This window comes from Sabethes cyaneus, chromosome 2 (assembly GCF_943734655.1).
Source record: "Sabethes cyaneus chromosome 2, idSabCyanKW18_F2, whole genome shotgun sequence".
Classification (NCBI taxonomy): domain Eukaryota; kingdom Metazoa; phylum Arthropoda; class Insecta; order Diptera; family Culicidae; genus Sabethes; species Sabethes cyaneus.
The window spans coordinates 214,321,468-214,348,024 of NC_071354.1; the positions used below are offsets into that span (position 1 = coordinate 214,321,468).

General features: G+C 41.0%; 1 protein-coding gene across 1 annotated transcript in view; it reads left to right on the top strand.

Moving 5' to 3' along the window:
* Positions 1–7,446: 7,446 nt before the first annotated feature.
* Positions 7,447–26,557, top strand: part of LOC128736624 (uncharacterized) — a 49,313-nt gene continuing 30,202 nt past the window's right edge. Inside the window, exon 1 of the mRNA XM_053831111.1 lies at positions 7,447–7,549. Coding sequence (XP_053687086.1) covers positions 7,447–7,549 — 103 coding nt within the window. The remainder of the gene's footprint in view (positions 7,550–26,557) is intronic.

Below are 26,557 nucleotides of genomic sequence, written 5' to 3' on the forward strand. Positions count from 1 at the left end.
GGAAGATACGACTGAACATTCGGCGGTTATCAGCGCCAGCAGTTGCTGCAGAGTACTCTCGAAAAACTGATGAGCGGATCGGTGAACAACTTGGAGAAAACCTGAACGAACAGTAGAGGCACATCCACGACGCAATCAGTACTACTATTGCGAAAGCAACTAAAGACTTTTCCAATCGTTTAACCGTTTATTTTAATAATATTCGTGTGAAGAACGTGGAGGTTAAATATTTCCTGCCAATTAAAGTTGGAATTAGAATCATACGTTAGCTTTACATGGTGTAAAAAGTTTAGTATAGTATAACAATCATTTCTGCCGTTAATATTTCTTAGTTTCTAACTACTTACGTTTAGTGTCTTTAGTGTATAATTCATCAACTTTACTGGGAATTGTATCTTAACACGTGAGTGCTGCAAAAGTAGTTTTTAAGTCAGCTAGGTTAGCTTTTAAGGTCAAAATCACTCATATAAATTCAATCAGTTACCTGCCGTAGGTTTAACTTTACTTTAAGTAATTAGTTGATTTCACTTTAGGGTTTTGTAGAATCTAGATCTTACCTTTAAGAAATATATTTAGGAAAAATTATCGAATTTTAATTGCACGTACTTTCAGGAGAATTTCACTTACTTTGTCTCATCAGCTATTCTATAAGCAACTAATTAAACAAGATTTTCTGTGGCAGTTGTGCATGACAGATAAAGGCAATTCGTCTAGACAATAAAGGTACGCGTTTATACAAATCTGAAGCAGTGTTAGTGGATATGGTATGTCGAGTCAATGAGGTATGGCACCTCATATCTTCACTACTGTTTTGGTGTTGATTCGCAGCGGCCATGTTCGCAACACTCCGCCCCAGTACGTCGCGATCATTGATCCGACTTACTTCCAGTCGAAGCAACATCCAATATGGCTAGTTTAACCGCTGGCCTCTCAAGAATTCCAGTAGCTGTTTGAACTGACGCCCGACGAACTTGGCCGTTCTTCGATCTGGTGACTTCGATGATTCGTCCTTTTGGCCACGAATTTATGGGCTGGTTTTGGTCGTCTACGATGACAAAATCTCCTTCAGCTAATGGCTTGACGGGTTGGAACCACTTAGTCCTTCTGGTGAGGGTTGGGAGATACTCGGCGACCCATCGTCGCCAGAACTTGTTCGCATACACCTGTGACATCTTCCAGGAACACGTCACTACGGCAGCACTATCGTTAAACGCGATCGAGGCCTTGGAACCGTTCGATGATCCGATGAGGATTTCGTTCGGGGTGAGCGGTGACGCTTCATCATAGGCGAATGGTATTTCGGTCGGTGGTCTAGCATTGATGATTGCTTCTGCTTCAAGGAGCATGTTTCGAAGCATTTCATCAGTGGGTGTTCGATTGGGTTTAACATTGTTTAAGGTCTTTTTTACTGACTGGATGAGTCTTTCCCATCATCCTCCAAAGTGTGGAGCCGCAGGAGGGTTGTAAGACCATTTGGTCTGGGAGCTTACGAAGCTCTCGATTAACTTGTTTTGGCTCATTTTTTCCAGAGCGCCCCGTAATTTTGCGACTGGCACCTAAACAATTTGTGCCACGGTCGCTGATTATTTCTAGTGGCGTTCCTCTTCGTGTAACAAAGTTGCGAATCGCGAATATACAGGATTCAGCCGAAACTGAGTGGGCAATTTCGATGGATACTACTCTGACGGTCATACACGTTATCAGTACGCCCCATCGTTTCTCTACTCTGCGGCCTACCAATACCGACATTGGCCCGAAATAATCGATGCCGACGTACGAAAATGGCCTAATAAATGCTTTCAATCGCATCGACGGAAGATCTCCCATCATCGGTGGCTGGGCTTTCGCGTTTCTTATGCGGCAGAATTGGCAGTTGTTTCTTATACGACGGTAGACGGCTCGAAGACTTGGTACATAATACTTCTGCCGTACCTCGTTCAAGACTGTTTGGTGATTTAGATGACAATATTGTTCATGAATATGCGATATAATCAAAGCGGTCACGTGATGGCTTTTGGGAAGTATAATCGGATGTTTGTCTCATCTCCTATGAATTCGCACGCATCAATGCGACCGTGTAAATGCAGTACACCTTCCTAATCGAAGTTGGGACTAAGCTTGTAGAGGGTACTATGTTTAGGCAAATTCCGCTTGCTCGCCCATGGCTCCTGGTGGGCTTCTTGAAGTATCCGTATCTCTTCCGAAAAAACTTCCACTTGGACGATCTTGTAGATGCAGTTCCCTGCTCTTGCTAGCTTTTCCTGAGTGAGCGGGCCGGTGACGGGGCTGTCTTTCTTCATCTTTCTACGTATATTCAACGGATACCGCCAAACGAAGGCCACATGCCGCACTAGACGCTTCCATCGGGAGAATTTATCCATCTTAATTGTCGATTCCAGGCAGCTGTGATGCAACGCATGTGCACGCAACTCTAGAGCAGTAGATCCGGGGTTAGATTTCTTAATGGGCCATTTGTCTTTAGGTTCCCATAGAAACTGGGGACCCCGACACCAGCGACCTTCGGACGAAAGATTGTGCAGTCTTTGCCATTTTGTGGCATCATCGACTTTTGTTGGGATGCAATTCCATTCTGTGGCTTCCGTACTCTCCAGTATTTCACCTACTCGGCAGCCGACGAATTGGCTGTATTTACGATGATCAGCATTCAGCCAGCAGATCACGTCCTGCGAATCCGACCAGAGGAACCTCTGAGCTGTTTCCAACTGAAGGGAATCCGTTATACAACGTGCGAGGCGTACTCCTATCACTGCGGCCTGTAACTCGAGACGAGGGATTGAGACGAACCGTAATAGAGCGACTCGAGCCTTTGATCCGACTATTGCACATTCGACGGTTTCTCCTTCCTCAAAACGTAGATAGGCTACTGCAGCGTAACTATTCTCGGATGCGTCGACGAAAATGTGGAGTTGAGTGTACTGGTATTCTTACGATAGCATCTAGGGATTCGGATGAATTCGAATCTGGGCAGGATTTTCAACCAGAGCCGACATTTATCCCATTCTTTGGTTGCGATTAGATCATCCCAGACTACGCCCGAACGCCAAATTTCTTGGAGCAGGATCTTTAGGAACATGAGAAAATATCCGATTAGCCCCAGCGGATCGTAGATCTTCATAAGTGTGCTCAATACCTGCCTTTTTGTCGGAACAACCTGTCCCGATAGCAGCTTGGAATCTTGTCGAGGGGATAATTTAAACAACAACGTATCTGTCGAGGTACACCACCACATCCCTAATACTTTATCCGACGCAAGTTCTGCTGTGGTATTCAAGTTCTTCTCGTTTCCATCCTTCACTCCAAAAGTTTCTAACACGTTCTTGGAGTTGGATAACCAGTTATGGATCTGAAAGCCTACCTGCCCGTGAATGTATTCTACCTACTTTACAAAGAGCGCACAACTCGGGGAACAGGTTGCTCCAAATATCATCACAACCATAACATAAACATCTGGATCACGACTCTGATCGCAGCCTCTCCAGAGGAACTTCAGAGATTGTTGATCCGTTTCGTTCGCCAACACTAGGTGAAACATCTCAACAATATCACCGGCCACGGCAATCCGAAACTCCCTGAATTTGAATAGCATTGTCAAGATAGAAGTAAGCAAGTCTGGACCCTTCAGTAACGTAGCATTAAGCGATATGCCGTTAACTGCGGCTGCTGCGTCCCAAACTTTGCGCAGTTTTCCGGGTTTATTCGGGTTTTGAACCGGAAATATCGGAAGATACCACGATCGTGGGTGTCTGGCATCGCACTCGGTTAGCGAAAGCTTTTTAGTGTATCCTTTGCGCTCGTACTCACGAAGCTTCTCAGCGAAGGTTTCTGCTAAGTCTGGCTCCTTCAACAGCTTTTTCTCCAGACATATTAGTCTCTTCATAGCCATCGCCTTGCTGTTAGGCAGACGTGCGTCATCGTACTTCCGGAGCAAGCCTGATTCATAGCGGTTACCTTTCTGTATGGTGTGCTTCTCCAGTAATCGGATTGCTCGATCGTCTTCTTTCGATAGTAGTGGTTTATCTGTTTTCGCTACACCTATGCTTTCCAATGAGAAGTAATCCTTTACTATCCTATGAAGCTCAGTATCGCATTGCTCACTACATGGACATATGTGAAAACTGTGAAAACTGCGGACTGTGTGCACTTTCGGGATCCGGAATTGCTTCTTTTTGCCACAAACTTCTGAAATCTCTAGTGAAAGCTTCACTGAGTCCTTCTCTTCTCGTTTCTGCTTCGCCGTCCAGTTCAGACAGAGGGGGTAGGGCTCGCCGTCCAACTTAAGTTCCCTTAGTAGACTAGTCTCCATAAATGTGGGTGACGAACCATCGGCCAGGAACGCGTACGTTATGACGGACACACCGCGTCCGGGCACCGTTACTGGAATATATCTGAAAAGAACTTTCTCGAACTGGCTAACGTGCATGTTACAATTTTGCGACGTCATTCCTTCACCTGGCTGGGTTGACTTGGGGTAGATATCTGCTTTATACCTCGAGTCATCATGTAGTAGCTCATGATGCATGCATGTGCACCCTCGTCTGCCACACGGGGTTTTCACCTTACAGGCTCCAAAATGCTTTTTTAAACACTTGCGGTACAGCTTGTGTTGTTTTAAAGCTACCCAGCGACCACTAATATCAAGATTTCGAAACCTTTTGCAATCCGCTGCGCTACTACAGCTTTCCTGGCAGATGAGACACGCTTTATTTATCGGCTTAAGCGCTTGTTTTGGTGGTGAGTCGCTATCCGCTTCTAAATGCACGTTTACGTCTTCTCTCCTGCCCGCTTCTCCGTTTTCACCGCACTAAATGATGAGCTGGATGGTACAGTGACTACACACGCTGCCTCTACAAGCTTTTCTAACCATGTTCCGTAGTCTGCAAGTGACACAGATAGTAATGTTTGTCGATGCAGCGCCCAATTTAGCTTAATCGTAGGCGGCAACCGATCAACCAGCTCTTGAAGCAATGCAGCATTGCATAGTTGCTCTTCCAATGCGCAGGCCTTAATAGTCGCACACAAGTTCTGAACGGCAACACCTCCGGTCGTCCAAATAACGTACGCGTTCGTTTCGCTCATTCGTTTAACGTGGTCGAAAGGAACCAAAATCACTCGAAACAAGAATCGCAATGTCACCCCTGATTAATGAAAGATCTGAGGTGGCCAGGCGTTGGAAATAACATTTCGATGGACTGTTGAATGGTGAACAAGACATAGCTGTCAACAGAAACAGGATAATGATTTAGGATGATGGACAAGCAGTGGACCCGGAGAAACTAAGGATTAGGGTCTCTGTAGATCCACCAACTATGGACGAGGGTCTCTCCCGCATCCTGTTTCATAGACCGAGGCCGTTGCAGGAAACCTTTGTGGACGAATGTTAGTGCGGTTTACGAGAGGAACGCTCCATGACGGAGCAAATGTTCATATTGCTACAAATACTCGATAAATTCCGATAATTCAACTTGCAGACTTACCATTTGTTTATAGACTTTAAGGCGGCGTACGATTTAATTAAACGAAATGAGCTGTGGTGAATTATGCATGAACATGGTTTTCCAGCAAAACTGGCTAGGCTGATACGTGCTATCCTTGACGGATCAAAATCAAGAAAAGTTGGTATTCAGTCAAAAATCGATAAAGCCACACATTAAATTAAGCAGAAGTTAATTTGAGTTCGAAATCTAAGACCGAGCAATTCTAAGTTTAAATGAAGACCATAAAAATCAAAGTGTAACTGTATATTTTAGAATATATTAAAATTATACATGATGTTAATCTCATTTTTAACATTTTGCCGCAAAAATAAATTAATTTTTCAGCTGCTAAACTGCCGCTACGCGCATAACAGTCCCACTTATAAAAGAAATTCTATAGAAAATCAGCAAAAATTAAAACAGTTTCGAATATTGTACTTGAGACAAAGTTGTTGCGTAGCCTAAGTGCTGGAAGCTTGAATCAGAACGGTACTTAGTTTGAGGTTTACTGATATTTCTAAACAAAGTTAGCCAATAACTCCAATACGGAAGGTAACAAAAGACAGCAAGGTTGTCAAGTGACGAACCTGACCATTTATGGTGAACCGATATCTTTGTTACCGTGAAAGATTAAAGTGAAGCCAACAAAGTAGGGGGAACTTCATGATCCTCGCTACTGAAAAAAAGGTTTTTTTTTCATGATTCGCGACATACCCAATGGCTCGAGTATTACTTTACTATTCTTCTACAAGTTAGAGAACTCATCTCATAGACAATAATTATTCAAATCTTTTCAAGTCCAGCTACGTAATGTTTTTAGCAGTCAACGTTAAATTTAAACGTTCTCCTGGTAAAAACCTGATTGCAGAGATTGCAGATTGCACCGTAAATTCTTTCGTAATAATATCACGAAACAATTTGTAAGCTTTTTACGTTTTAGCCTAATTTGTCATATCATTTGTTCTAATAATATTTTATTAATTACACAAATATAAAATCAAATATTGCCAATCGCAGTAAAACAATAACTCATCGGAATTTTTTTGTTTAGGAATCTGAAACCAAAAGGTAGACATTACATTCCTGTTTTTGTAATTCACTTTAGAAAAGCTTCATTTCAAATATTTTCTGTAGAGAGCAATTGCAGATTCGATGCGATCACTAAGCATGCAACAACGATTAGATCGTGACGATCATACTTTAAGCTCACACATTAATAGCCGATTAATTAATCAAACATACGACGACGATACCGCGAACCGATCAAACGGCACTCCGATCGGGCCGGTCACCAGACAAGAGGCAACCAAAGACACCCAACGAACGGTACGGGACGACGCATCTTCTTCATCAGGCAGCACGAGCCCCCTAGGAGCTGAACCTTTTTGAACAGACCCGAACAGGATCGTGCTCGGTAAGTTCCATGTTAGTACATATGCCAGGCAAGAGCGGCGAAACGCCATATGAGACCCACCGAACGCAAAAACCCGACTGCCGGTTCGGTTGGTATAAAGCTGAATGTTGGAAAGCAATCACGCTTAATATCACCTTGATCTTGAGTCGGTAAAGTCGTGGCTGCTGCTGGGTTTCGGACGTCTGATCCGATGGTGAAACTGGCCGGCGACCGGCAAATAAAGTTTGGCTAGCACGTGCGGTGCACAGGCAAGCGCAAACAAGTGAAACGAATTATAATTTTTAATATCAGCTGAAGTTCATTTGAAGAAAAGTGCACTGGGAAACACAGGTGTTGAACTGTAACCGCTAATTAGCAACGAAACCAATTTTGTTTTGACTCGGTGAAAAATAATTTTCGGAGAAACGGAGAGTGTGGAGTATATTGCACATCCGTGTACTAACAGACCAAGTGACCTTCTTTCGACCAATAGTTTCGCGTGGAAAGTGACGTCGATTCGGAAGCCTCCCCACCGGATATTTCAAACACATATCGAAGATGATAAGGAGGCAGCCGTTGATACAGCTGCTCCTGCTAGCTGCCACTATCAACAGCAGCAATCTGGTATCGGCGCAACAACCCGAGAAAGCGGAAAATAAAGGTATGATGATAACATTACTCACCCGAAAACAACAGACGAATGGACGGACAACCAGACATAACTTAACCTACTCCATGTACATACTATAAACGCTGGAAGTGAAGCACAGATAACCAGCAAAGTGTGAGATTTACAGCATAAGTGCCAACCGAAAGTTGGGCGTGATGAATACAAAAAAAAAACATTCCGTAAAGAAAGATGACGTGAGAGAGAAAGGCCGTTTGCAGGTTGTTAGTTAGTAGTATGATATGTTATGTTTGGTTGCACAATTGGTGAAGAATGGTTTCCGTTTTTGTTTTTTTGGCTTACATCGTTTGGGGCTTGAGTTCGGTGTTTGAGTTCAAGTAGTAGAGGATAAGTGGCGCAAATGTTTCCGCAAAGGTGCAAGAATGAATTTGAGCCGCATGCGAAAACTATCGACGCGTTAAAATGGGGTTTGTCTGATGTCAATCGTGCATTTTGAGAGCCAAGTGGAAGAATAGATTGAGATTTGGAAATTTTGTTTCCAAATGTTTGAAACGTAACATTACATTTTAGATATATTGAAGCCCAAAAAATTGGTATTTCTAATTGGAAATTGGAAATTGCGCAGTAATAGTAGAAACCGTATGACTGAGTTTTCACATAAAAACGAATAAAAACAATAACTTTGCTGTGAGGAATTTTAAACATTTAAACAACTTTAATTATTGCGCGAAAATCAACTAACAATATGTCATTGGGCACTTTCTTTTATATTATGATTGTAATTGTTATGCAATTACCAGATAGTCAAATTTTATGATAATTGAAATTTATACATTATTTTTCTGTTTTCCAAGGCAGCAGTAAGAGTTGACAAATGTTGGTGATACACTAAACCAGTCATCAGGTTTTGATTCAATTTGTTTAAATTTTTACTCAACATTTTGCCGACTAGCTGGTTTTGGATTGATAACAACTTACTTTTGCCGCTAGGATCTGGATTTTTTAATAAAATCAGCAATACCTGGCAATAAGCTCTATCAATGTAATTCACATGCAAACCAATATGCATTTAAGTAACCTTAAATGCTACTTAAAAACTGCTTTGGTAAAATATACGGCTACTTTACTGCTATCCTACTTGCAGTGCTGACAATGCTTATGCTGACAGTTAAGGGGGCATAGTACATTTTACACCATATTTTTTGCCTTATTTCAAATATTTTTTTCTCGATAACGCGAAAAGCGAATCGATTCAGGTTTATTGCTAGCTAAACATTGCACTTTATACTAATATTTGCAGTTTTGTTTGCATATATGAACCTCTTCCCCTCTCCTCTACGGCTCCTTAAACATGATCATTCGAAAAAAAAACATGATTTGCGGTACCATGGATTGGCGCTGGGGAGCTTATCCGAATTGAAAAATTCCAAAACGACATGAAGGAATATTAAATTATCTCGTGTTTGACCCATCTTTTTTTTAAAATTCGAACGCATAACAAAATGGCGGACATTCAAACATAAAAATAAGGTTTTTAGTCGAAAAAATTGACTTTAAACATTTCTAAAAACTACAAAAATTGTAATACCGGAAAAAGGATGGGTCAAACACTAGATAATTTTCTTGGCTTTGAAACAAAAAAAGAATCATGAGAATTGCTTCAGCCGTTCTTGAGATATTTATGGTACCGACTTTCAAAACCTGGTTTCGAGAAAAACGACGTTGAAGTTTTTATTCGCTGTGTAATCGCTCCAGACATGCGCGGTACAAATAGCTGTAACTTTGTCAATTTTTGGAATTCATCGAAATGACTTGAAACACATATGGTCAAAATGTTAATCTTTCGAAATAATCAATAAAAAAAAATTCGATTTTTTTAAATTGAAAAAGTACTATGCCCCCTTAATTACTAACAAGACAGTTCGAATTGGAAAAAAATTAAGTAGAAGAAACACTTTTGACATGGCTACACGCATATCTCACAAAGCGTAAACAAATAGTTCGTTTTCAAAACACCTTCTCGAAATCAGCACAAGACACTTCCGGAGGTCCACAAGTTTCTCACTTGGGCCCTTTTCTTTTCATCCTTTACGTATCCTTTGACATCCCCTTTCCTCTTAACTGAATACGTGTTCTAGTATACGCAGACCACATGAAGCTGTTCATGGAAATAACTAATGCAGACGACTTCGAAATATTCCAGAATGAAATCGATGTATTCTACACATGGTGCAATAAAAGCTTGCTCCAACTGAACGACAAAAAATGCAATTCAATTGAATTCAGTAGAAAAATGCAAATATATTGAATAAACTAAAAATATGTCGTGCCAACCAACGTGTAGAAAAATGAAAAACTGTAAGAGATCTAGGTGTAATTTTAAACTCGAAATTAACATTTATAACAATGCAATTTATCAACAAAGCAAATAGCAAACTAGGTTTTATAAAACTCTTCAGCGTCAGCAGTCCAACGGTGTGGTACAGTCTAGCAAACTACTATCTAAAATAAACTTTTATGTAGGGGATTGTCCCCTGTTGTGAAACGGCCCGGTTGTGAAACACCCGTAATTTTTAACGTTTTTATTATCCTAGTGCAGTCAAGTTACTACCAACGTCTAGTCTCATAGTAATATAACTTTTGAGCAAACAACGGTCAAACTTCAACATTTACAATGCTTTGTAGGAAAAATGTTTGAAAAAACTCTCAAAAAAGTTTTTTCGCATGTTTTGCAATTGATTATTTTGTGTACCAAACGCGATAAAAAAAAGCTCAGGTAAAGGCATATAAGCTAAGTTTTGGACCTCTATTTCATCACACAGTCAAATTTTAGGTGAAATAATTAACTCAAAAATTATTATATAATTTTTTTGTAATATAGCCACCGCCCCGGTTATGAAACAGTTGAGTTCCCCGGTTGTCAAACATCTAGAAAATCAATTATTTTATACTTCAATGATCGTACATTACTTCAATTGGGGTTTTACGAGTTTTTATGGCAGCAGGATTCATTTAGGTTTAGCAACAACTCAATTCTTTGTAACATACGTAACAGGTCAGTGCATTTGAAATGCGCCAATATGATTGCTTGCTTTTTTACATGCATTCATTGCGATTCAGATTTACATTATTAAACGAAGAAATTGATTAATGATTTTGTATTTTTAGTATTTTCCATGAATAAATTATTTTAATTTTTGATTTTCCTTCGATATTTCTATATTTTCTTTTCTTTTCTGAAGATTTCCCGAGGTGTTTCACAACCGGGGACACTTTTCTTTTAGCCACAAAAAACCATGTTTCGAAATTTTGCTACAACTTTTTTGTTTCAAACAAAAACCATATAACTCCTTTGACAAAAAGATAGGTATTCTTATTCTTATTCTTATTAATACCATTCCTGGAAATAATTTTAATTATTTCTAATCAAAGAAATAACTCAAATTATTTTCTTGTCTGTATTAACATTTGCAGAATATCGAAGATATATTGCAAATGTTTAATCGGCCAGGCCAACTGTGAAGTATTGCCGCAAAGACGATCAAGACCCTCGGGGATGAACTTTTGGCCTTTAGACCAAAAGCCCGGCTGCAATTAGCCAAGGTTGTAGCGCCTTATTTCGCTCTCTGAAAAGAAATAAAACACACTTGCTACCTGAAAATAGATAATTATAAGCTATCGTAAATAGATATGTATAATAATCCTACAAATTTGTGTATAAAACTTGAGATTATATAAAGCAAATGGAACTTTCTCACCGAATTTTCCTCACTTCTCAGCTTTTTAAGGAGCGATTCTGTTTCATAAATTTGGCGAGCAGCTATTTTGTCCAAAGACCGTCAATATTGTGGCACACAGAACTGTATCATGTCCTTTTTGATCCATCCGGCATCTCTTAACCCCTCTATGGTCTACATCATTTTTAGCGCCGCAAAATTCACTAAAATGGCCATAACTTTTTTATTTTTCAATATTTTTTCACCAAATTGGGGAATTTTCCCGAAAATATTTTCTATTTTCATAATACCTATAGATAATGGCCATATGCCATATGGTCCCGGAGTTATTCCGGAGTTCCTTGGGGGACCGAGTTATGGTTTTTTTAGATAAAGTTGCCAAATATTGTCATCAAAGCCACCGAAGTGACTTATATATGCTGGTGAATGAAAAGACGGAGCATCGAAAGTTGTTGAGAACAATACACCGAGCGGATGGAGAAAACTGTGTACACTGCAATGCTGCTACTGAAACGCTGCAACACAAGTTCTCTGAATGTCCTCGCACGTCACCTGCGTGGGCATTTGTTCAACAGAAAATTACAACGATACTGGGCGGATGGCAAAGATTGTCTTTTGAAGCATTGCTGCGGCCCTCGCTTCTAAACATACCAACTACCAAACGAAATAAAATATTAAAGATCTTTATTTTATACATTGCATATGTCTGTAGAGCTAGTGGTACAATTAACATTGATGAATTATCTTTCTATTTAAGTTGCGAATATGAAAATTAAAATTTGTACATATTTCTTATGTAAATAAACACAAAAAAAAAACATATCTAAAATTTGTTTGAAATCTGTTGATTTTTGAAAACATATCATCGACTGTGGACATATCAGTTACTTTGCCGCAGTTATGAGCCATTGTGCGCGCCATCCGGATCCGGGGGGACACCATAAATCCGGAACCGGTTCCCATAAAGGGACATTTCAGCAACAGTAAACTATGTCGTGTCGCATATCAAAAAACATCAGCATTCGATAAAATAGCGATTGGTGACCATCTCATGTCTTTCAGAGGCCATATGGCCGATTCCAGGTCCCGGAAAAGTTCCTCCGAAATCCGTTCCGTGCTTGAATCAGAAAAGAAACCCTCCCCGGACCCGAAACCGGTCATACGGCCTCTGAGAGACATGAGATGATCACCAATCGCTATTTGATCGAATGCTGATGTCTTTTGATATGCGACACGACATGCTTTACTGATGCTGAAATGTCCCGTTACGGGAACCGGTTCCGGATTCATAGTGTCCCCCCGGATCCGGATGGCGCGCACCATGGCTCATAACTGCGGCAAAGTAACTGATATATCCACAGTCGATGATATGTTTACAAAAATCAAAAGATTTTAAACAAATTTATATATTTGGCAACTTTATCTAAAATAGCCATATCTCGGCCCCCCAAGAAACTCCGGAATAACTCCGGGACCATATGGCATATGGCCATTATCTATAGATATTATGAAAATAGAAAATATTTTCGGCAAAATTCCCAAATTTGGTGAAAAAATAGCGAAAGATAAAAAGTTATGGCCATTTTAGTGAATTTTGCGGTGCTAAAAATGATGTAGACCTTAGCTTAGGTAACAGCAGTCTGGAGTTGCTGCCTAAGCAACGGCTTTCGATGTAAATCCATGCATAAACGTCCTTTCACATTCCTTCCAGTTCTCAACCCAGACATCCCGTCTATAATCACTAGTTGCTGCTAGAACGCCTTTTTATCCGAAAACCTCTGATTAAAACATATTTTTCCCTCGAGATCGCGTTGCTCTGTTTTTCGTTTGTTTGACAGCGCAACTCCAAGTGGCTTCTATCTAGCTTCTATCATAAACTGCAGCTGCATATCTGGAAACACTTTTCGTTGCCATAGTAAATGTTGAAAGGGAATCGCCGAAACAAAATGAAGAAGAATAAGAAGTCACGTTTCACGTCCTGTCCTAGCTGCTATCCTATCTTCTGCTTGGTATTCTGATGCTCCTTGATCCTCGTGATCACTCTGGATACGGTGGAATGTGCGATTTACAGAAGCTGTTAACCGTTCCGTCGATGAGAAGGATTTGGGCCTCCGATTGAGTGCCCTAAATTTCTTGTGTCCGCTGTTTTTGTTCCGAAACTGTTACTGTAACAGCATTCAATCGATTTTGATGAAACTCTGCCGATATAATAACAATAGACTTTCAACTATACTTTCACCTAATTCAGCTAACATACCCACAACGCAAAGAGTTATAAATAAATTAGTGAGTCCATTTTTTTTAAATGCACTGATTATCAAAAATACAAACCGAAAAAATGTCCACATGGTAAAATTAGATAAAACTACTGTGTTACCTGACTCACTGCGAATATGCGTTGTGTTCGCGGGATCGTGTTGGTTCGAAAGGTTTCGAAAAATATCGCCTTTGTATCGAAAATATCGTTAATTTTGATCACTAAAAATAACGTACTTAAACGTTATATTTCAAGTGCGAGTAGTACGCAATAATTGTATTGTGAAACTGAATTGTTATTTATGCAACTTTTTACAAATTAAATGCTATAACAAAAGCACAACTTATAAAAAATCGTTTATTATCGATATTAACTGCACATGCGTTATAAACGAATAAAACGTATGGTTACGTTTTATTTCAATAATACGCATATTCGCAGTGAGTCAGGTAAAACAGTAGCCGCTGAGATTCAGTTAAGAAAATTAGGCACGCAACTACAACAAAAATAATTTAAAATTGATAGCAATTTTCCCACAATTTGGTTCTCATAGTGTAGCAGTAATTTTGCCAACATTTTTAAGATGATTTCAACTCAAATTTGCTTTAAGAACTTCATTTCCATCAAGCACAATATCAATTTAATCATAGAAAAATGCAAAAAAAAATCAATCCACCAACAATTCTTAAAAAAAAAACAATTCTAAAAAAATTCAGAAAAATTTCAGTATTCTGTATTAAAAATGCAGAAAATCATAGTTATGATAAATAACACAATAATCTGTGAACTTGCTACCGTCACCAAAGGAAGGCAGTAGATGTGTTCTGATGCACAAAAATCGGCTGGACCAAAGCTTCCGTGGTGGGCAGTCCGAAGATTGGCAGAACTCTGGACTACCATAGTCTAAGTATTAGATTGTTCCTTTCTAGAACTGGACATAACTGTTATCCTGAGAGGAACAGCTTCGGCCCGGCGCTGGGCATCACTTTTAATAAATTTTTTAAATAAGTCGATTTTCCGAGAGTCATCGGTTTTCTTGACAGGACGCGAAGAACCGCAAGAACCGACGTCAGCTACAGATCTTCACGTACACAGTTCAAGGTCGCCGATGATTGGTCAATTGTCTCGTTGGTACGGTTTGATACATTTAAGCTCATCTCTAGAGGGAATGATCAGAGGGCTCTCACAACTCTACAACCAGAATTGCATCGATTATCCACCCAGGGTCAGATTACCCTACCCTAATTATTTGCCTAATCAGTATAATACTTTTTAAAGAATTCCATCAATTTCCCTTTGTATACACGAAAAACTAATGAAAGAAATCATTAAAGTCGACTGCAGGTAGTGAGTCCACTAAACGACGATTGTCATTAATGTATACATATAATTAGGTATTTTGATGCATTGCGTATGTGCATCATTACCTACCTTTGCAATGAAAGCAATGTTGTATCCATTGCTTGCGGTTTAGCTGTAGGTACATCTAAATAACACTTTCCTCTTGACATTTCGGTCTTTTTTTACTAGTGGCACAACGGAAATATCCTCGGAGACAACTGTAAATGGTAAAAATTTACTAGTGGATAGTAATGGAAAGTGTGGCACATTTTAATGATTACAACACTTTCTAATCTTTTTGCTGCTTTCGTTTGGTTTATGTTATGATACTTTTTTCAAAGAGGCAGGACTGCTAGTAGCAGGTATTACTTTTTTATGAACATTTACTAAAAATGAAATTGTACATATATTTTTGCTGTTGAACTCGAGTTGATAGAGTTCATACTACATAAAACAGCTTACGATGCAAACAAATATCATCAGTATTTTTGACGCTCTACTATCGTTAATTTAATGGTGAAAATATCTAGGAAATTTTATCCCTAATTATTTAGGTTGGCATATATGAAATTTGGTTACCTGCAAACAAACTAGTAGTGCCGTCGCCGTGGATTCGCAATTGTGAGTGCTGTGAGAGTAGATAAATTTCGCACTATTGCGTTAGATATCGGTGAACACGAAATTTCGCGAAATCTCGCACAGCCTTAAGGTGAAGGTCGTCAGAGTCCAGCTGCTTTTTACTGATTTCAGTACTTGTTGCCACTATCGTTTTGTTTATGCTATGGCACTTTTTCCAGGTGAACAGCATTGCTAGTAGTAGATAATAATCTGTTATGAACAATTATGAAGCGTAGAATCGCGTATCTATTTTTGCTGTTGCACTAGATCCGACAGTAATTCTATCACATAAGATGTTGTTTACGATGAATTCCATGATCAGTGAATTTTATAAGTATATTATCGACACTCCACGACTCTTAGTTTCATAGCGAAAATAATTGGTTAATTTCATGCTCAAATGTTTACGTTGGCATCACTCCAGATATACGTCCGATCCCTTGGTAACGTACAGCAACGACGGTCGTGGATTCGGAATTGCAATCAAAACGAAGTGAAGTTTTGGCTTTCAATTTAAATTAACAGTTTGGGCAAAATCATCGTAATATCTTACCAAATAACTGTTCGGGTGGTACTAAATTAAAGTTTTCTGTGTCTCAAGTTAAGTCTCGCGAGTGATGTGACGAATGGAACGGTCGACAAAAATTAATGAAAAATCGATGGCGAAAAAGTGAAAATATAGTGATGAATTTCAATAGGGCAGAAAGCTAAGTATTTAGTGTTATTTTTGCCCCAAAAAGTAATAGAACGTATAGAATGCAAAGTTTAGCAAAAGGAAAATTGCTCCGAGTTGCAAGATCTTATTACGGCTAGCAGGTTAGTTAAACTAATTTTATTTTTTTGTGATAGTTTTCCGAGTCTATGGGAGCATGTTGGTACACTGAAGAAGGGAAGGGAAGGGAAGGATGATATTCGGTACCATACTGACTGCCATAAATGGACTCTGACGACCTTGTCGTTAATGTTCACAGAGACTTAGGAATATTCGAAACAAATTAATAATGAGGTCTAACTAACTAACAGACTAAAGGAATATTAGTTGATTTCTTAAGTTTCTGTGACAAAAGATTTATTATTTGTAGTTTCAACCATCACTCACAAGCAGCGATGTAATAGTATAACGGTAAAACTGAACTTTCCTCCGTTATACCGTTACTAGTCTAATTATTCAGATTGTAATTCTTCACACGCTAGTACATTTCATGTATACAACTAATCAATACAATTACGTGACCTGTACATGTGTAAAATTCAGTCAAAAAACGCACTAAACCAATCCAGCTATAATTGTAAACCTACAATCGAGTATGGATTTCACCCTGTATTTTAGAGACCCAAGTTTATAACCGTCTGTTAGAGAAATTCGTAGCAATTTCAACCATACTAGTACAGTTCAAAAAAATTGACACGCAAACCGGCAACGTCCGCTTCGCAAACACAACTTACTTTAGTAATTAATAAAACAACCGGTGTTTCTGTTTTCTCTGTTGAACTTCAAACCAATATTTACCGAACGGACAATTAAGACGTCTCGCAGGTACGCACCAATCAATCGGTGCGTCGGCTGCCAAATATGTAGCTAAAGTTGCGTGTCTATCGAACCTAGCAATGTGCGTTGATGTGTTTAAATTATCCACGATCAATTACTATTCACCCCAAAAAAGACGCATAATTTCGGACTCAGCTCAACCTTTAGCCGCCGTCCATCCACCGTACCGCACGGTGGATCCACTAGTAACGGACAAATGCTTTCTTCACTTTCATTTTCCGTTGCCAGATTTTGGTCTTTTAGACGCTAAAAATTGACGAACCAACACAGCTGAGCTTACTCTGTGTTGCAGCGGAGACGAAAAGAAAAGACCACCTCAGCCGCAACGGCCACGACCTGCCATGCCACCTTCCAGTGCTGCAGCCGTGGTCCGTGGATCGATCGATACACTTCGCGCAGTTGTCCGATAGGTACGTGTTTGAGGGCGTAGGCAGACAAAAACGGCTGGCTGTGACACGATCGATGGTCATTGACTTGCGATCAGCACGGAAACCGAAAAGGAAGTTGAAAGTGATTTTAATTTGATTTCATACCGATTTCTACCGTGTGTCTTTTTTTTTACAACCGTGCGTACCATACGTGATTGGTTTGACTGACCGATAAAACTGTCGTAGGGGATTCCTAAACAAGATCATTATTGGATTGAACGCTATCTTCACTGGCCAATTGTAAACCGGGATCTTTGCTTTGCGAAAAACATTTTCTTCTACAGTAAAGTCGCTTTCTACGCGCATTTACGCGATTTCTTTGTTTTCTATTAATCGAAAACGATGCGACCTATCTATTTTTTACAATCATATTTTGCGTTTAAAAACTGAGTTTTGGTCATCAGATGATTTGCCATGATAATGAACAGGAGTGGAAAAACTCACTTTTTACGAGGTTTTGTGGAAAATCTGAAATCTATCCCTTGCGTAATTTGTTATCAAGACGGTATTGATCCAGTATTTATATTGGCCTAACATTGGTTTAACAAAACACCCTTAGAAGATCTTTAACCTCAGGGGGACTGTATGACGTATGATCCGAAGAGCATCATCGTTGGATTCCATTGAGGACACGATCATTTGATGGCCACTCCGGTATCATAATGCACAATTCAAACACATCATAAGTGATCAGTAGAGCGAAATATGTGATAGACCAATTTTTTTTTGTTTTTTTTTTGTTTTGACCTTTGATCTTGTAATGAGATCAGGCAATTAATTAATTTGTTATAACGGTTACTAGTTGTTTAGAATCGACGAAGGGAACGGTAAAAGAAACTAATAAAACAAAGGTGTTGGTGGTATCTCGGAGTGAAGTGCAAGAGCGGAAAATTAGGGAAGGGAACAATTAGGTAAGAGAGTCATTGAAGTAACGCTTATTAAGATTGTATAACGGGTCTCTTTACCATTAGCTGGGCAATTCGCGGATCAAACCAACTTATAATGGGAATCAATTATAACCAGATTCGAGCCCAACTTTTTCTCCAGGTCCTGTCAATTACAAATACATATTGATGAACCTTTGAACTACAGCGGACTAGGTTAAAAGATAACTCTACAACCCCGTCAGTAAAACGAATTAGATTAAACTTCCCATTCGGTGGTTTGGCTACAACAAGTGGGGGATGTGGCACAGTTTGTGTCTAAAAATAACTCAACCCCAGTGTTGGTGGAATTTGGAATATGTCGCACGCTTAACAAAGGGATTGTAGAGTTTCTGCGATATTTTCGATCTACAGAACCTGCAGAAAAAGTTAGGTTCGAATCCGGTTATAATTGGCTCCCATTATAGCTTGGTTTCATCTGCGGTTCCCCTAGCTTGGGTAAGGAGAAACGTTATACAAACTCAATAAGCGTTGCTTCAATGACTCTCCCTTACCTAATTTTCTGCACTTTCTCCTTCACAACTTGTGACCAATGAAATATTATCTAATCAATACCTTTGTTTCATTACTATCTTCTACCGTTCCATCCGTCAATAATAGCCAACAAGGGCTTAACACAATTGTGCGTCAATACATCCGTCACCGTCATTTTGACAGTTAACTCGTGGGAATATTGTCATAATAATGCTGACGCGTTGACGCACAATTCTATTTGACCCTTAACGATTTGCGATCAAAGTTTCTACAGTATTGAGACCCAGGAAATGTAACAGATTCACTTCCGACAAACAATTGCGTGTATTTCTGTTATTTATTATTGAATTCAAGATCTTTTCTTACACAAATGTAGCATTTTCTTCATACTTTTAAGAAAAAATACGGATAAAATTAATATTTTTTTTGAAACGATGGTTCAACAATTGATGAAGGGACGGTAAGGGAAAGTAATGAAAATTTTTTGGTAAAGGAGGGGGAAGAGCGGAAAGGTGAGGAGGGGGGGGGGATATTGGTAGCTACGCTTAACAAGTAGTCGTTTTAACTCCTACCTTTTGTACAATGCTGGAGGGTGCATGAGTCGAACCATGCTATAATCTGAGATTATAACCGGATTCGAACCCACAACACCCGCCAGGGCATGTGGTTCGCTGGTACATGTACCTTTGAACCAAAGAGACGCTGGACAAAAGGAAACTGCAAAACCCACTCATCAAGCTTCGTTGGCCCTCCGGCGAAACAGGGGGTTGGTGTAGCAGGCTTTGCGAGCCGTCACCACCAAAAACACTAAAGCACGGAACGAAGAACAAATATATTCTTACTGGAACAATCGGAATAGACCCACGCGACGAAAATCCTCGATCCTCGAATGTGTAGGTTGAGAATCAAGGGCCGATTCTTCAACATAAGCATTATCAACGTGCACAGCCAGTGCACACCAGCGAACCAATGGAATGGGCCTAAGCAGGGATGGTTCGATCACTTTGACTCAATTTTGATTCATTTGACACTACCGTCTCAGCCGAGCAAAATTTGACAAATTGACGGATGGGACATTTGTAGATAATAACTAGATCTACAATTTTGCTAAATAAAGTGTTGCTGCAACTTTTGTAGTTACGGCGCTACAATGCTAGTACCTCTTTAGTAACTAAATGAACGTTCATTTAGTTACTAATGATGTACTAGCATTGTAGCACCGTAACTATAAAAGATACAGCAACACTTTATTCAGCAAAATTGTAGATCTAGTTATTATCTACAAATGTCCCATACATCAATTTGTCAAATTTTGCTCGGTTAGGACGCTACTGTCAAATGAATCAAAATTGAGTCAAAGTGATCGAACCATCCCTGGGCCTAAGACTTATCGACTTTGCCGCCTCCAAGAATATGGCCGTACGTAGTACCTTTTTCCAGCACAGAATCCACCATAAGTACACCTGGAGGTCACCAAATCGGACAGAATCACAGATCGACCACGTTTTGATCGACAGTCGGCACTTCTCAGACATTATCGACGTCAGATCCTATCGAAGCGCTAACGTGGACTCGGACCACTACCTAGTTATGGTTAAGATGCTCCCAAGACTCTCCGTTGTGAACAACATTCGGTACCGACGCCAGCCTCGGTTAGATCTCGCGCGGCTGAAGCAGCCAGACGTCGCCGCAAACTACGCGCATTCACTCGAAGCTGCGCTGCCGGAAGAGGACGAGCTGGACGAAACCCCCCTCTCGAGGACTGTTGGAACACTATCAAAACAGCCATCAGCAGTGTAGCGGAGAGCTCCATCGGGCATGTGGCCCGGAATCAGCGGAACGATTGGTTTGACGATGAATGTAGGAGGGTGATGGATGAGGAGAACGCTGCGCGGGCGGCCAAGATGCGCAGTGCCACACGTCAGAACGTGGAAAGACACAAACAGAAGAAGATGCAGCGAAACCAAATCTTTCGGGAGAAAAAGCGCACCCTGGAAGAGCAGGAATATGCAGAGTTGGAGCGGCTGCATCGTTCTTAGGAAACGCGAAAGTTCTACCAGAAACTGAACGGATCCCGCAAAGGCTTTGTGCCGCGAGCCGAAATGTGTCGGGATAAGACTGGCAGTATTCTGACGGGCGATCGTGAGGTGACGGATAGGTGACGGAAGCAGCACTTCGACGAACACCTGAATGGCGCCCAGGCGGAAAACCATGGCGGCGGGGAAAGCGATTTCGACGGTGCAGCAAACGGGGAAGAGGTGCCAGCCCCAACGATAGGCGAAGTTAAGGAGGCCATCATGCAGCTAAAGAACAACAAGTCAGCTGGAAAAGATGGCATCGGAGCGGAGCTTATTAAAATGGGACCAGAAAAGCTGGCCGTTTGTCTGCACCGACTAATTGTTAGAATTTGGGATACGGAACAGCTACTGGAGGAGTGGAAAGATAGGTTTATCTGCCCGATCTACAAAAAGGGCGACAAGTTGGACTGTGAGAACTATCGAGCGATCACCGTTCTCAATGCCGCTTATAAAGTGCTGTCCCAAATCATTTTCCGCCGTCTATCACCAATTGCGAATAGATTTGTGGGAACTTATCAAGCCGGCTTCGTCGAAGGTCGGTCTACAACGGATCAGATATTTCAACTGCGGCAAATCCTCCAAAAGGGCCGTGAATACAGAGTTTCCACGCATCATTTATTCGTTGACTTCAAAGCCGCATATGATACCATCGACCGGAAAGAGCTATGGAAAATCATGGACGAGAACAGCTTCCCCAGGAAGCTCATCAAACTGATTAAATCTACGATGGATGGTACGCAGTGCTGTGTTCGGATTTCGGGTGGATTGTCAAGTTCATTCGAATCACACAGAGGGCTTCGTCAATGTGATGGTCTTTCATGCCTGCTGTTCAACATAGCGCTACAAGGTGTTATGAACCGAGCGGATATCAACACGCGGGGCACGATTTTCAACAAATCTAGTCAATTCGTCTGCTTTGCCGATGACATGGATATTATCGGCTAACATCTGTGGCGGTGGCTGAACAGTACACCAGACTAAAGCGCGAAGCAGAAAAGATTGGGTTAAAGGTAAATACGTCTAAAACAAAGTACATGCTGGCCAGCGGAACCGAGGCCGAACGACACCGCTTGGGCAGTAGTATATTGATCGACGGCGATGAGTTTGAGATAGTCGATGAATTTGTCTACCTTGGCTCACTGGTAACGGCGGACAATGATACCAGCCATGAGACTCGGAGGCGTATTATCAGCGGAAGTCGTGCTTACTATGGGCTCCACAAGCAATTGTGGTCGAGCAGACTAAGTCCCCGTACAAAGTGCACCCTGTACAAGACGCTTATTAGACCGGTTGTTCTCTACGGGCATGAAACATGGACAATGCTCGAGGAGGACCTGCGGGTGCTCGGAGTTTTCGAACGACGAGTGCTAAGAACGATCTTCGGCGGCGTACAGGAGAACGGAGTATGGAGGCGGAGGATGAACCATGAACTCGCACAGCTCTATGGCGAACCCAGTATTCAGAAGGTAGCTAAAGCTGGACGGATGCGATGGGCAGGGCATGTTGCAAGAATGCCGGACAACTACCCTGCAAAGGTGGTGTTCGCCTCAAATCCGGTAGGAACAAGACGACCAGGAGCGCAGCGAGCAAGATGGTTAGACCAGGTGGAGCGAGATCTGGCGGAGAGTACTCGGTGTCCGAGGAATTGGAGAGCGGTAGCCCTTAACCGAGTTACATGGAGAAATTTTGTTCAACAGGCTTTGTCTTAGGACGGCAAGCCACCTAAGTAAGTAAGTACTCATCAAGATAGCGACGCGTCTGGTTGGGTTATAGACACAAATTGTGCCTCTTCCTTCCATTTGATTGATGTCTTTGGCAACTTTTCCCTTTACCTTGACTCTCCTCTTCATGATTGCCCAGTATTTTTTAATAAGGCGGGACTGGGAGCAATTGGGTGGGTTAAAGTTTTTCGGAACAAACTGGACACCTTTCTCTGCATACCAGTCTTCAACGACTTTGCTGTAATGACAGCTTGCCAAATCTGGCCAAAACATCACGGGATGGTGGTGGGATCGGATGAACGGCAAAATTCGTGTTTGGAGACACTCCTTTTAGTACAGTTCCGAGTTCATCAAAATCATAAATTTTTGTACAAATTTGTCGGCAAAAACAAATTTAAATTTGCTTGGAACATCGCCCCGAGCCGTTGCCAAGTAAAATTTTTGACCTGGCATTTGCCCGAAGTCAGCCTTGACAAAGGTTTCATCGTTCATCAGAAGACACCCGTCGAACCCGTGGTTAGCACCCGGTCGTATAGTTTTCGAGCACGGATTTTGGCCACACTATTCTGTTTTATGGTTCGGTTTGGCTGTTTGCTAGCTCGATACGACTTGATTCCTTCCCGGAGTCGAATTCTCCTCAAGGTACTATGGGCAGCACCGAATTTTCTGGCCAAATCAAGGTCCGACAGATTGGGATTCCTGTTGATGGTCTTCAAAATCTTACTACGCAGTTTCCGGTCGACAGTCCCACTCCGTTGATTAGCTTGAGGCTTCCGAATCGTCGTCAATGTTTCCTTATACCGTTTGATAACGCGCCATACGGTATTTCTGGGCAATTTCAGCTGTTTAGCTAGCCTAGATGCAGTCTACAATGGATTTTCCAAATAACTGTGCACAATTTTTTCTCTTCTCTCGGTTTCCATGTTGTTTGTTTACAAAATACAGTCGTTTTGCGGAATGTCAAAAATACATAGGTGAAGCTAACCAATTCTAAATGAAGCAAGCTTTATAAAACTTGCAACTCTACTGCTGCGAAAAAGGGCAATTAAACTCTAAAAAAACTAGAGAGGTCCGCACTAAAGAAGGTTCTCAAGAATATTTCCAAAGATCCTCCTAAAACTTGTAATTGTTATTGATAAGACTTCCAATAGTCGCTTAAAACTACAATAAAATCACCAAATGTGTTGAAGGTTTTATGGTTGCCTTCTTGAAGAACAATTGCAAGACATCATATTTTTTTATAGATATTCTATTCAGATTCACAGCAAATACAGTACCACCTCGCCAATTCGACAAATTTATAACCGGATTGTTGAATTTTGACCCGCAGTCAAATTAATATCAGTGTGGGTTTGAAATTTGGTCTTGTTCACATCCATACGTGAACAACTCCGGAAATTTTCGAAAGGATTTGTCGTTACTGATTGAGATACGGAAGAGTGGAAAGACGGGGTTATTTGCAAGAAAGGCGATAAGCTAGATTGTGAGAACTACCGAGCGATCACTATCCTGAATGCCGCCTACAGCAATGTGCTTTTCCAAATCATCTTCCATCGACTATCGCCAATAGTCAATAGATTCGTGAGAAGGGTGCATTGATTTCGAAGCCGCATATGTGTAAACCGACAAGAACTATTCTGGACGAAAACGGCTTTCCGGGTAGGCTTACTAGACTTATCATGGCTACAATGGATAGGATCCATTTCCATTTAGTTGGAAGTACCGTCGAGTACCATCCTGAATCTAACGGAAATGCCCGACGAAGGTAGTGTTCGATTGAAAGACTAGCGAGATTATAGCCAGATTATTGGATGTCGGATATCTGGTCATTCAGGTTAAATAACATTTAAGGTGACTTATTAGCTTGCATTTGAAGTGCATTCGCAATGCTTACTGGTTACCGGGGGATAAGCGTTCGAAACCAATCCAACTTTCTAGATTTTGATTTTGCACCTTTACCTCCCCGGAAGACTTAGTCTTACGTCAAAATATTCCCAATAGCTCTAGGAATAAATATAAAAAACAACGTGATAAAAAGACTTTGGTGGACACCTTTGCGTACCGGTTACGGAGAGAAACTATAATAAACATCGTCGGTATACAATGCTCTTTAGTTGGCGATGAGCTGGCTGTCCCATTTCGAAGGCCAGGTTTTAACTAAACTAAAAGTAGTAGGCATCACTGACACACAGTGTATTGTCCTACTTCAACTTAATCCGACGAAGATGCATTTCTTGCAGCAGCAGCACCATCGATCGTGAATGTGAGCTGTACGTCTGCGCATGCCGGTGCATTTTCATGTTCGCATTAATCTCACCGCGCACCGCGTGATGTTGTGCGGAATACTTTTACAAATAAGATTTCCATGTTGGCATCACAGTTTTAGTTGGCCAAACCAAACGCTAACCTTTGGAAAATGTTTGTTTCGGGTCCGTTCGGTAAACCTGCAACCAGATTTTTCCACAACCAGTTCCGGAGCCTACGGCCGGCGGCGCGGCGTAACGTGCACAATTCGCATTAATCCGGAAAATAAAAGGGAACGCGCGAAACAAGTTTAGCCATCCGATCCGCAGTGATCGTTTCTATGAAGTACCACCTACTTGCTAACGGGAATGGGCGAATAAAATATCAGAAGAATTTGTTCCTTTTTCAATCAAACGCCCGACCAACCGGATCGCACCATAACGGATTGCTGCAGGCAGAAGAACAAAACCTGCAATTGAGCTGATCGATAGTTGGAATTGAGTGGTTATAAGCCACTATAATCGATTGGCAGGTATACTATTACTGTGCCCAAGTACCGCACACAATGGGACGCGCGTGCTGATCCATCAAGTGTAATGGTAGAATAAAATAACTTCAGTTCGTTCTTCAAACTTCTTTCTTCGAATTCAATTACTTTGTTTTGATTGCGGTGTTTACGTACCTACCCGCAAAGGTACTTGTAACTGAGAGCATCAAACGGCTCAACAAGTGTAGTAGCGGCCGAAGCGGGTGCGCTATAAAGAAAACATACCATGTGCCAGTCAGACAACAGTTTTATGAGCAAGTAGCTGTAAAGCAGTAAAGTTATGTTTTACGAGTGACAAATTGCTAGCAATTTGAACTGTCGTGTGCCACAACCCGCAACCTGCCGGCTACTGTTGTGGGTTTCATGGTCAAGTTCGCCGGTATGTTTTTTGCTCGTTTAATTAAATGGTTTGAAATTGACTGAAGGTATTTTCTTGTGCTTAATATATTGATCAATCATCAGTATGTGTTTTTTGACGTAGTTGATAGTTTCACATTCTTCAAAATTATCGGACAAAATGCACCAAACATAATTAGCAGACATATGAACGAAAACAATAATAAACCAATATTATTATTATTAAGTTCATCACTGTCAAAAGTGACTATCCGTGAAAGGCGCATACTAACTTTTTCAGACCCTCTACTTCTCTTATACGTAGCTATTAGGTATTCGACGCATTTCCGCGTTCGCGAAGTCTAGAAGCTGGATCACACCATCAACAACGGTGTTGAACAGCATACAGGACAATCCTTGCCTTGCTACCACCCACGGTGCGATTCGAAATGACTCGAGTATGCCCCTGAAATGCATACGTAGCATTTCACTCGTTCTAGAGTAGCTTTGATCAGCTACGTCAGTTTGGAAACCTATTGTCATCATTATGCGGCATAGCTGTTCGTGTTCGACTGTATCCTAAGCTGACCTGGAATCCACCAAGATATGATGCAGGACTTGTAGCTCCGTCATTTCTGAAGAATTGACCGAAATATGAAATTTTGATCCGTAAGCACACGGGTCTCCGTGTGAAATGAAATTTTGAATCCGTAGTTACAAGATAATACGCTTTATTATTATCCTACGAATTCCCTTGCTACTGGGTA